Raw genomic sequence first — 12,986 nt, forward strand, 5'->3', positions numbered from 1 at the left:
CAATGGAGCCTCAGCTGTGGGAGGGGAAGAGAGAGACTGAGAGGAAGGAGAGGGGGAGGGGTGGAGAAGCAGATGGGCGCTTCTCCTGTGTGCTCTGGTCAGAAATCGAACCCGGGACTTCTGCATGCCAGGCCGACGCTCTACCACTGAGCCAACCGGCCAGGGCCTATTTTTTTCTTATAAGCAAGAGAAAATTAAGAAACATGGAGTGCAGTGTTGAAAATTTGTTTTATGTTGCATCTGTCTCATGGCCACATAAAATTTTCAGAAGGAAGATAAGGCACAAGGTAAAAAAGCCAATGTTACCTAGTTATCTTTTTTAAAAATATGTTAGATTACAGAGAATCATTATATCTGACCCTAATTTATGAACTGTTTATTTTAAGTTATATATTTTTTCACAGATAATAATTTACCTTCCCAGTAAATAAAACTTCTGAATCTAAGACACACTATGATTTACACATACACACACACACACACATACACACACACGCACACACACATGCACATACACACTCTGCATGTAGCTTTGGGTATCTTAGATTCTCTAACTTGGGTTAAAGATAGGCTAAACATTTATTGTGCACATATAGGTACCTTAGAGAGTGAATGTAGTACTACTGATACTTACAATGGCAGAAACTGAGACTGTCCTAGCCAAAGTGAGGCATATGATTCTCTGATGATCAAAGTTATTAGATTTAATGACAGTACTAGGCAGAAACTAAAGGCAAATTCATAGGATTTCAGAAATTTAAGAAAAACTAGATAGTATACCACTTTATTTATTATTTTATTTCCTTAATCAAAAAAAAATGTGTTTTTGTACATTTAGGCTGAGTTATTTCATAGAGGCTAATAACTAATTAGAAGCAGACTAATAGTTAAAAACCAGATTGGTCTGACTCCAAAGAATCTTATAGTGCCATACGCCACTGTAGGGAAATATCATAAAGGTTGAAAGTTAAACAGAAAATTATAATGTTGGAAGCAATATTTTATCATCTTCTGTGATTCACAAAGTTTACTATACATAAATTTTGTTAAAATTATCTGACTAGCCTCTAGTTTTTGTTTGTCTTGTTTTAACTCCTGTATCAATTTAAGATAAAAATTCAGTTGAACTTTTAGTGCCTTTAGATAAATATCCTAATCCAACTGTAAGTTTGGTTCAATGAATCCTAAATTAAACTAAATTCTTAGTTAGTTGTGAATTATACCGTCAATGTGCTGTAAGACTTCAGATTGTTTTCTTTATATTTAATTAAAAATTATATATCTAAGAAAATAATAAAGAAATACCTATATTATAATTTTAAATTCTTTTTGTTTTGTAATATACCAATGACAGACACTCATAGATTTAGCATTCTTAGCAATGACAATAATATTCAAATATCAGTTTTACCAAGTTTACAATATTAAAGAAAATACCACTTTACAGTATTTGTAGGAGAGTTCACCTTTGACTTTAAGTGAAAAATGGCATAACAGAATAGTTTTAGAACAATTTTAGTTTTAACCATAAATTATATTACTGTACTACATTTTGTTTTTGATTTCCTATCTGGAAGGAAGCAGATCAATAAAAGAATATATTTGGATGTTTCTAAAAGCAGGTTTCATGTTTTTGCTTACATTTTATATTCTCCAAGAATTGCATGGCTCAAATACAGTAATGAATGATAAGAACTTATCTTTTTTTTGTACCTTATTATATCAATAATAAAGTTCTGGGAGGGAAACACTGCTTTTTCATATGTAACTGTTTAAGAAGGTAATTGCATTCAAGGCAATCGAATATAATACATTGTGTGGCTTCTGAACTTCTAAATGAAATTATGAAAACCAAATTATATGCTTTTAAATAAATTAGCCAAGTTCATTTGTGATTCAGATTTCTTCTTATATTTGTTTCAATGAGTAGTGGGAGGATATCAGTTTCATTTTAATATTTCAAATCACAGAATAAGGCAAACTATCAATTGATTGTATCTTATTAGTGGAAGCTTAGACTTGGCACTTAATGTGCCCTATCTTTTATACTTTAAGGGTCCCAACCATTTTTCATGGGCAAGGCGATGACAACAAACTGACAATACCAATAAGCTATGAATAAGGGATTACAGAGTATTCTATGTTCTTTGTTTTTTGACCCTAATGATCTCATTAACAATGTCATATCTCAGCCTCCGAGAGGTTCCTCTGAATCACAAGGAAGAGGAAATATTTCCAGAAATATAGCTTAGTTGACAATAACCAGGATTAGACCTGAGGAGAATATAGAGCATTTTAAGAAGGTAGCGTAAGTGATGTCCCCTTTATCCAAAGTGTTCTCACAAGAGTGAAACATTAGCTCTCAGGGGCAAATGCACATTCATACTATCTTATACCTACAGATACCTAGAAATTATCAAAATTGTGAGCAGTTGAATATGAGTAGTTTTAACTATTCAAATTAGCTGGGTCTTGTGAAACATGATGTTAATGACATGAAAAGTGATAATTCAATATCTCAGATACAATAAACTATTATGAATAGAAAATATATGCAAAAGTACTTAGATTATAAAAGTGGGCAGGAATATCAAAATGAAATCTTAAATGAAAATAACCAAGTAAACAGTCAAGAAAGAAAAGAAAACAAGGTTGTTATTATAAAAATAAACTTTCAGACATTTATTTATTTATTTATTGTTGGTAAATGTAATAAACTTTTGTTTTAAAAAAGAAATAACCTGACCAGGCAGTGGCACAGTCGATAGAGCATTGGACTGGGATGCTGAGGACCCAGTTTTGAGACCCCGAGGTTGCCAGCCTGAGCAAAAAGCTCACCAGCTTGGATCTAAGGTCACTGGCTCGAGCAAGGGGTTACTAAGTCTGCTGAAGGCCCGTGGTCAAGGCACATATGAGAAAGAAATCAATTAACAACTAAGGTGTCGCAACAAAAAACTGATGATTGATGCTTCTCATCTCTCCATTCCTGTCTGTCCCTATCTATCCCTCTCTCTGACTCTCTCTCTGTCCCTGTAAAAATATAATAATAATATCGATTCCCGGCCAGGGCACACAGGAGAAGCGCCCATTTGCTTCTCCACCCCTCCGCCGAGCTTTCCTCTCTGTCTCTTTCTTCCCCTCCCGCAGCCAAGGCTCCATTGGAGCAAAGATGGCCCGGGCGCTGGGGATGGCTCTGTGGCCTCTGCCTCAGGCGCTAGAGTGGCTCTGGTAGCAACATGGCGACACCCAGGATGGGCAGAGCATCGCCCCCTGGTGGGCAGAGCGTCGCCCCTGGTGGGCGTGCCGGGTGGATCCCGGTCGGGCGCATGCGGGAGTCTGTCTGACTGTCTCTCCCTGTTTCCAGCTTCAGAAAAGTGAAAAAAAAAAGAAAAAAAAGAAAAAAATATATAATAATAATAAAAATAAATATATTGTAGAAAATTATAAAATATCCTGGAATAAAGATGAAAAAATAAGTGCACTTGAACTAAAAGTCATGCCTACAATTGAAAACTTAAAATGTTTTTTGAAACACATATTTAACTGGCATGCTCAAAAATATGATCTTAACATGCACCAAAACACATAACAATGATGTTTGCACCCATAGTATACTTTAATTTTCTCAGTATAGATTTTTATATCTTTAGACATTTTTATTTAGAATAATCTAGTTGAATTATACAAACGTTTCAGTATGCTATAGTATTTTCAGCTGTCAGAAAATAACTTGTAAAGATGAACTTGTTTCTAAATTGTTTCTGCAGTTTTATATAACAATATAGCAGCCATAATCTTTAAGAGATATGGCTTCATTTATAAAATATGTTACACAAAATTTTTATAGGGCTTTTTCAATTTTTAAAGATTTATTTAGGATTATCTGCTATCATTATTTCTGATCTGTCTTTAAACAAAAGGTCATTTTGTGTGAGCAAGTAATTTTATTTCTAACAGTGCCATTGAAGAGTAGATGTTTTCACAAATAAAAATATCAGATATAAAATCTTTACTATGGAAAGTATGGGTTTTCAGGGAATTCTTTTCTAGTTTTGCTATCTATCATGGCTTTATGGTCAAATATACATTAGGTAAAACCAGTGTGTTTTACTCCAGGTCATTTGCTCCTGCATGTGAAATTAATATATTTCAGGGCTCTGACCACTGAAAACTCTAGAACAGGAAGTTAAAACCACATATAATACTTTTAAAGTAAGGAAAATTCTATCTTAAAAAGCAACAACAATAATCAGATTCAAAACTATATCTTTGCTAACAATGTTAAGAATAAAAATCTTTACTCAGTCTCTTTCTAATCCCTTTTTTTTTTTTTTGGTACTATGAATGCCCTTTTTATGCAATGCTTACTTTGTAAACCTCTTTTGGGAGCATATGGTACTTAGGCACACTTTTGATAATAGTATGTACTCCTATTATCATAACCCAGTCTGATCTACATTTTTTAATCCTTGTTTTTTCTGGCACCAAAGTTGCCCTTGCCAAGTTTGAAATAGCACTTTTGTCGATTTCTCTTACTAGTACCCTCATATTCCAGAGGTGTGGGGTTCAATCTGTCACTAGACCACTAATTTTGTTGTACAACAGTAGTTCTCAAAGAGGGGAGGATGATTTTGGTAGACATTGGGCAGTATCTGTAGATATTGTCATGATTGGAGGACAGAAATGCTACTGCCATCTAGTGGGTGGAGGCCAAGTATCCTACTAACATCCTAACCTCCACAATAAACAAATATCAAGCCCAAAATGCCAAATGGTGCCGTGGTTGAGAAAGCCTGTTTTAGAGCAAACATTGAAGACAATATTATGTAAACATAACAATATAATTAAAATTTATTTTTTATTCATTTATAAATACAAGTAAAATTAAAACAATTTAATACCTGTAAACTAACATTTTGGCATGAGTTCTTCATTGTTTCCAAGTCTTACATTTTTATTTAGTGAAATGGCATGCTGTGGCTGCTCATCAAGATTAGTTGTATGTGCATGATTTCTTATTAAAAATGCAAAACAAAACAAAAGTAACTGCTGTTTTTACCATAAAAGTTTTGTTAGAGCTCTAAGGAAGGCACTTTTATTTTCATTACTTCTAACTGACTGTATTTGTGATATGTGGATACATAACAATTGCTCTTTCCTCTTCCTCTTCCTTTTCTTTTTTCATACTTTTTTTTTTTCTTTTCCATTCTGGTCGGCAGAACTCCTCTAATTGCAGCTGGAATCATTGGAGGGCTCTTCATCCTGGTCATCATGGGCCTCACTTTTGCTGTTTATGTGAGAAGAAAGAGCATCAAAAAGAAAAGAGCATTGAGACGGTTCCTGGAAACAGAGGTGACGTGTTTCGTCCTTCTCTTCATGAGTTTAGGGATGCTCTTCAGGTTGGGAAGGTTTAGATGATACTCTACTTTTGATCCAAGTGAAAATTATGTTCAATTTCCCACTGAGAGATTAGATTTTGTAGTGTGTTATACAAAACTGATGAAAAATCAAAGTATATAGTAAATGTAGTCAAGGCCTGTTTATGGCTTAAAGAGGATCAACACGGAGGTCAAGGAAATTGAGGAGAAGACAGATCTGTTTCTTTGGGGCAGAGTGTCCCATTATCAAGCTCTAGAATATCGCAGTAGCAGAGATGCTGTTCTGCTGCTAGAAATTTTTGGGTAGAGGCTATCTCACTAGCAGAACTAGAAAAATGTTAGGAATGGAATTTTCTGGTTCAAAATAAAGCAAGATAGGCAGGCAATTTATGTTTTAATTAGGGTCATTAAGTTGGTTGCCACTGATCTCATTATTCTAGTAGTGAAAGGCTGAATTTACAGGATAAAGCTTAATGTTGTCATCACATAGACTTTACCATACAATTTATGAGATGCACTTAATATTATGCATGTTAGTTATTGTGAATATGTAAATTACCATAAATTATTATAATTTCTTTTATCTTGCTACACTGAGTTCTCTAGCATGCAAGCTGATAGCTTTCACTGTACAGGTTAAAGGGGAAAAACAATTACAGAAGAATAGGCATTACCAGATACTTCTTAACTACAAGACTACCACTTTCTCCTGATACTTGCTTTGCTGCCAGGCTGGGCAATTCAGAGCAAATCTGGTCTGAGACATAGCCTACCCTGGGTTTATTTTCTTTCTCATCACTGGTGTGACAGTCTTGACTTTTCCTCTTCACAATAACAGAAACGGAAATATTCATTCATTCATTCATAATTTTTCACACTAACAATGAATTAGATTATAGCTCTTTTTCTTTAGAAATTGAAATTAGATAGAAAAGAAGCTACTTTAGGTCCTGACCAGGTAGCTCAGTGTCCAAGGTTGCGGGTTCAATCCCAAGTCAGGGGACATACAAGTATCAATCAATGAGTACACAACTAAGTGGAATAACAAATCGATGTTCTCTCTCTCTCTCTCTCCCTCTCTCTCTCCCTTCTTTTCTCTCTACAATTAGTAAATTAAAAAAAAGAAGCTACATTATAGTTATATATAGGAAAATACTAAGGATTGGAGTTAGCTAAAATTAGAATGGGCTCTCTCATCAACAGACATGTGAAAACTTAAAATGATAATAAATAATTTATATATAAATGGAAAATATAATAGTGATTTCCACTTGAGTGGGATGTTCGCTCTCACACATTTGAATAAAAGTTTGAGCACAGCGTGAGTGCTGTGCATATTTTCAGTTTAGTTAAGCAAGATGCTGGAGGCAGACAGAATTTTCCCTCGTGGTTAGCTTGGGGCAGTCAGTGAGCGAATTCTGGAAAGTGAATAAACCAGATTTGGGGAGGAATTAAAGACTTGGAACAACAGTGTACTTTCATGCGATTGAATAAACATAAGAGAAATTCTATTTCTTAACTGTGAGCAAAAGAAAACTCACTGTTATGAAAAGAGTTGCTTTGTTTTGTTTTGTTAATATGGTGCTGTCTAAAAATGTCCTTCAAATTGGCATTTCATTGCTAAATAAACTCATAAGGATTGGTTTTGTAAGCAATTTCTATTTTTGTAGAAATTTTTCCTTTAAGGACTAAATTAAATAATTGTCAAATCCATTCCCACCTTTCAATAAAACTACATAATTTATTTATTTATTTAAAAAAATTTTTACCATCTAAATAAAAGAAGAATTTTTAGGAGGAACAATTTAAATCCTTAACATTAAAACTGAAAATCTGACACAGAGGCAAACAATTTGTTACAGCATAGTATCATATATTACAATGTATTTAAAGTTGATACATTTTCTAAAAATTTTTACTTCAGACTGTCTTTCTGCTGTTACACATTAAAAATAGAAAATACGTATTTTTCCCCTGACCAGGTGGTGGTGCAGTGGTTAAAGAATTGGCCTGGGACCCAGAGGACCCAGGTTCGAAATCCTGAGGTCACCTGCTTGAATATATAGGCTCATCTGGTTTGAGCAAAGCTCACCAGCTTGAGGCCAAGGTGGCTGGCTTGAGCAAGGGGTCACTTGGTCTTCTGTAGCCCCCCCCCCCAAGGCACATATGAGAAAGCAATCAATGAACAACTAAGGTGCCGCTACGAAGAACTGATGCTTCACATCTTTCTCCCTTCCTGTCTGTCTGTACCTGTTCCTACCTGTCCCTCTCTCTGTCTCTGTCACACACAAAAAAATAACCTCTGTTCACTGATAAATTTTATCATCTTTCCAAAATTTTTGCCATGACTAAATTTACCTATACTCAAGACTCTGGCTAATTAAGTGGACCATGATGTTCAAAGGCATGGTAATAATAACCAAGCTGGAGGGCCACGGTGTACTTAGCTCTGTAAACAGACATCTTGAAATATTGTGGTGGTTCTCGAGATAATTTGATTAGGAGTAGCCCTTAATTACTTTCTTATGCTGAGAAAAAACAAGCTATTTGCCTGTGTTTAAAATTCAGCTCTTTTATTTAACTTAAGAAAAATGAAAAAAGAAACTCCTATTCCACTTGCCTTTTCTTCAAGCATAGATAAAAACATAAAATTTAAACATGAGGTATAGACATTTTGGTACCCAGAGCCTTTCCATTGTCTACATATTTTTATTCTCACATAGGCAAGAAATTGCCTATGTATCTACATCCCTTTTCCCTTGCTCATTCATTCTTTCTGACTGAATGACATCTAAACTAGGACATCTAACATTAGTAGCCTAATTTTACCCCCTTGAGCCACATCCCACCCACTTCATGATCTGGTATTTCCCACCTTCCAGATCTATTCCACTCCTTTAAGTATTCCTTCTTCTCCTTCATACTGTGTCCAAACTGTTCTTCATGGTGGCACTGTCCTCTTTGATGACAGCCCATTTTTATCATCTCAAAGTGTTCCTCCTTTAGGAAGCCAAACCTAATGACCCTTATCCTTGATGTTGTCTTATTGCTTTGTATTTCCTAGCCTGCACTGATGATCTAGAATCAATTAATACAATTTTAGAATGTTTGACCTAGTAGGTATCTAGGTCTTGCTATTTAAAATGTGTTCAAGGACTGTCGTCATATACAGGCATTACTTGGAGTTCTGTAAAATACAAATTACAGCCCCAACTACAGATCTACTGAACTGGAATCTTCATTTTAACAAGAACTTTAAATAATTCATATGTACACAAAACTTTTAGAAGTTCTGTCCTGGAGTATTGACTTTGTGCTAGCTTATTTTTTCTCTTCTGATATTTTTATTCTGGTTTAAGTCCCAAGAAAGCAGTCTTTCTTTCTTCTTCCTCCCTCCCTCCCTCCTTCCTTTCTTCTTTCTTTTACTCCCTCCCTCCTTCTTTCCCTCCCTCCTTCTTCCTTCCCTCCCTCCTCTTTCTTCCTTCCTTTCTTTCTTCCTTCCTTCCTTCCTTCCTTCCTTCCTTCCTTCCTTCCTTCCTTCCTTCCTTTCTTTCTTTCTTTCTTTCTTTCTTTCTTTCTTTCTTTCTTTCTTTCTTTCTTTCTTTCTTTCTTTTTTTGATACCAAATCTCCTTAAATGAGAAAGAAAACTTTACTAGAGTGTGCTGACATAATGAATATATCTGAGTCTTAGCTGAAGAGAACAAAAAGGAAGGGGCTTGGAAAAGTAGAATTAGGAGCCCCTAATTAGTTTCTAAGGTTTATAGAAATAGAAAAAAAATCCCCTAGCCTAGCCTGCCTCCAGGTAGGCAAACACGTGTTACATGAGCTCACTCAGGCCAAGGGACTGAGAAGGGAGAAGAAGGATTCTCAGGGAATGATAACAAGTCCATAATATATTGTTTTTCAAGAAAAAGCATGCTTGTGTGTTTTTGTATGTTTAAGAAAGGAAACCAGCCAGGGGTAGAGAAAGAGAGAGAAGCACTGACCAATGGATTGAAAGTTATAACTTGTATTCTTTATTTTATTTTGTAGTTGGTAGAACCCTTAACTCCCAGTGGCACGGCACCCAATCAAGCTCAACTGCGTATTTTGAAAGAAACTGAGCTCAAAAGAGTGAAAGTACTTGGCTCGGGTGCTTTTGGAACCGTGTACAAAGTAAGTAAAAAATAATATATGCCATTGATTATTCTATGATTCGTTTCAAATTTATTTTATATAATAGCCAGAGGTATTGCTCTAACCTACCTTAGTCCTTTTTTAATATCCAGAGAGGAGAACCTTTATAATATGAAGATGTTGATGCACAAACGAATTCATTATTTTTATTAAGCAAGTTGGTAATGGAGACAGACAAAGCAAGAGATACTGGTACAGAGTCACTGTCTAGTTCTTTCTCTCGGTGTCCTTCGGAGCCCCTTTCGATGTCCTCTCCCCTTCGGCAAATTTTGTCCTCATCCAAAATATCTGGCTCTAGCCCTCTTTTCTTTCCCGACACAGTGCCCTAGGAAATCCCAGACAGGCCTGGGCAATGTGGCGTCACCCCTCACTCACCTTTCCTTCTGCTTTTCTATCCAGACTTCTCCCCATTTAGCTCATTTCTTTAGGATCCACACAAATATTTTCACACCTCATAAGACAGGGCTAGTTCCTAAACCACTATTTTGTCTACTTGGTAACGTGTATGATTTAATAGAAAATTTCTGGTTTTGATGTCCTCATCATTATATGCAATTAAAAAAGTGACTATATTTGTGACATTTAGGTCAAACAAAGGAGAGGGTTACATTATGGGTTTTCAATAAGAGAAACATTTCCAGAAAGGGAAAGCTTAAATGATGGTATTTGCATGGTTCCTTTTTAGCTTAATTAACAAACCAGTTCAGAGGACAGGCTCGATTAGTGGTGATGAAATTTATTTTTAATGGTAAGTAACATGAATAAGAAACTGCTTGGTCAGTATTAAATCTTTCTTGTAATGTTCATTCTTCCAATTTCAAAATTTACTTTACCAGTTTTATATATTTCTTTTTTTAAATTTAATTTTTATGTAAGTGAGAGGAGGGTAATTAGAGAGACAGAGACTCCTGCATGCACTCTGACCACCTAGTGACCCCGTCTGGGGCCAATGCTCTGCCCATGCTTGCAACTGAGCTATTTTTAGCAACTGAAGCAGAGGTTCCACAGAGCCAATTTCAGTGCCTAGGGACAACATGCTCAAATCAATCCAGCCATGGCTGAGAGAGAAAAGAGAGAAACAGAGAGAGAGAATGGGGAGGGGTGGGAAGAGAAGTAGATGGTTACTTCTCTTGTGAGCCGTGACTGAGAATCAAACCCAGGACTTCCACATGCTAGGTCAATGCTCTATCATTGAGCCAATTGGCTAGGGCCAATTATATATATTTTTAGAGCTACATGAAAGCCCACATTTTTACAAACATATCTCTTAAAATGGATTAGATCTTAGGAATTTTGCATTTTAAAATGTTCATTTTTTTCTGTTTACGACAAAGATTTTAAAACAAAATATTAACAATTAATATATAAACTTAATTTTCTCTACAGAGTATTCCAAAAATAATCAAATTTCTTTAAAATGAATTGTTTTATTCTAAGGTTAAAATGCTAAAGTTTCTTAATATCTTACTATGCATGGTTTTTTTAAATTAAATTTAAAATTATTGAGTGAGCACTGAATTGACTAGGCTGACTTAATGCCTTCTCTATTTAAATTCTTTGTATGGTCGAAGAAGCATAAGTTATCCTGTTTCTCTATTTTTATTATACTATGAAAAATGGACTTCAATTTAATTAAATTAATTTATTTATTTTTATTTATTTATTTTAGCAACAGAGAGAGAGTGGGGGGCAGACAGGGACAAACCAACAGGAAGGGAGAGAGATGAGAAGTGTCAACTCATAGTTGCAGCACCTTAGTTGTTCATTGATTGCTTTTTTGCTTTTTCATATGTGCCTCGATGGGGCAAGGGCTGGGGCTCCAGGCAAGCCAGTGACCTCCTGCTCAAGTTAGTGACATTGGGCTTCAAGCCAGCAACCTTTGGGCTCAAACCAGCAACCATGTGGTCACGACTATGATCCCATGCTCAATCTGGAGACCCTGTACTCAAGCTGGTGAACCTGCAGTCAAGCCAATGAGCCTGTGTTCATGCGGGATACCTTGGAGTTTTGAATCTGAGTCTTCAGCATCCCATTCTAACACTCTATCCACTGAGCCACCGCTTGGTCATGCAGAACTTCTATTTTAAAGATAACATAATCTTGAATTGTTCTCAGCCTATTATCACCCTCATATTTGTTAAAGATGATACAACTTGGAAATTAAATATTATTTTAAATCTTAGATACCATATAACTCAAGAATAAATGTAATCTTGTGACCTCAGCAGAAAATATTACCTATTTAGACATTTTTTTTAACAAAGCTTTATTAATTTAAGAACAATCATTTCTGTTTACCATCATGTTGTACCTTTATTAAATTTATTTGTGCCCTGGCCAGTTGGCTCAGGGTTAGAGTGTCAGCCCAGTGTATGGAAGTCCTGAGTTCAATTCCCAGCCAGGGCACACAGGAGAAGTACCCATTCTCCACCCTTCTCCCTCTACTTTCTCTCTATCTCTCTTTCCCTTCCCACAGCCAAGGCTCCACTGGAGCAAAGTTGGCCTGGGTGGGCACTGAGGACCTCTCAATGGCTTCTGCCTCAAGTGCTAGAATGGCTATGGTTGCAACAGAGCAATGCTCCAGATGGGCAGAGCATGCCCCCTAGTGGGCTTGCTGGGTGGATCCTTGTTGGGCACATGCGAGAGTCTGTCTCTGCCTCCCTGCTTCTCACTTCAGAAAAATACAACAACAAAAAAAATTACTTGCATTGAAAAGTTACTGAATGCTCCATAGTATTTTTGAATTATACCAGCAGTTTGTGTGGTTAACTCTATGTGTTAATTAAATGCTGTTTCTTATAAGGACATACTATCTAAACTATAAAGAGTTATTCTTGACTATGCAAATTAAAATTTATTTGGCAATTATTTGGTTATTTATTTAACCTGGTTGGAGATATGCTGAGTTTAATCATTAAAGATTGAACCAATATTATTGGTATCAGCATTAGCATAGTTGAATTTTTATCTTATCAATCCTACAAATTAAGGACTATATTTATTTAAAAAGCAGTACAAAGTAGTTAACACTAAATATATATTATTATTTCAAAAGTGTGCCTTAGGAATATTTTAATATTGATGCAATAATTTTATAAGTTAATCTCTTCTGCAGTTATTTTATTGAATAGTGGTAGGTCTGTTCTCTATCCCAGGTACTATAGTGAGAGAATATAGCTTATGGATCTTGGGCTGTTGATTTTTTCCCCCACATTTAAGCATAAATAATTTTTGAAAATTTTTCTACAACAAGGAACTTGTCTAATTACTTTGCACTTGGCATATAGATTTCCCTATTCATTCTAAAAATAACATAACCCTTATATTTACTTTCTAAAAGATAATTTTTAATTATTTTGACTTTAATAATTCTTCTTTAGGTCTCTTTTTATTATAGCTTTGAGTATCATGATTATATATGTTTTTATATA

General features: G+C 35.4%; 1 protein-coding gene across 5 annotated transcripts in view; it reads left to right on the top strand.

Moving 5' to 3' along the window:
• Positions 1–12,986, top strand: part of ERBB4 (erb-b2 receptor tyrosine kinase 4) — a 1,148,959-nt gene that overhangs the window by 904,916 nt on the left and 231,057 nt on the right. For all 5 annotated transcript variants that reach the window (XM_066278878.1, XM_066278881.1, XM_066278877.1 and 2 more), the window contains exons 17-18: positions 5,220–5,352; positions 9,412–9,534. In XM_066278878.1, the coding sequence (XP_066134975.1) occupies positions 5,220–5,352; positions 9,412–9,534 (256 nt within the window). The remainder of the gene's footprint in view (positions 1–5,219; positions 5,353–9,411; positions 9,535–12,986) is intronic.

This window comes from Saccopteryx bilineata, chromosome 5 (genome assembly GCF_036850765.1).
Source record: "Saccopteryx bilineata isolate mSacBil1 chromosome 5, mSacBil1_pri_phased_curated, whole genome shotgun sequence".
Lineage (NCBI taxonomy): Eukaryota > Metazoa > Chordata > Mammalia > Chiroptera > Emballonuridae > Saccopteryx > Saccopteryx bilineata.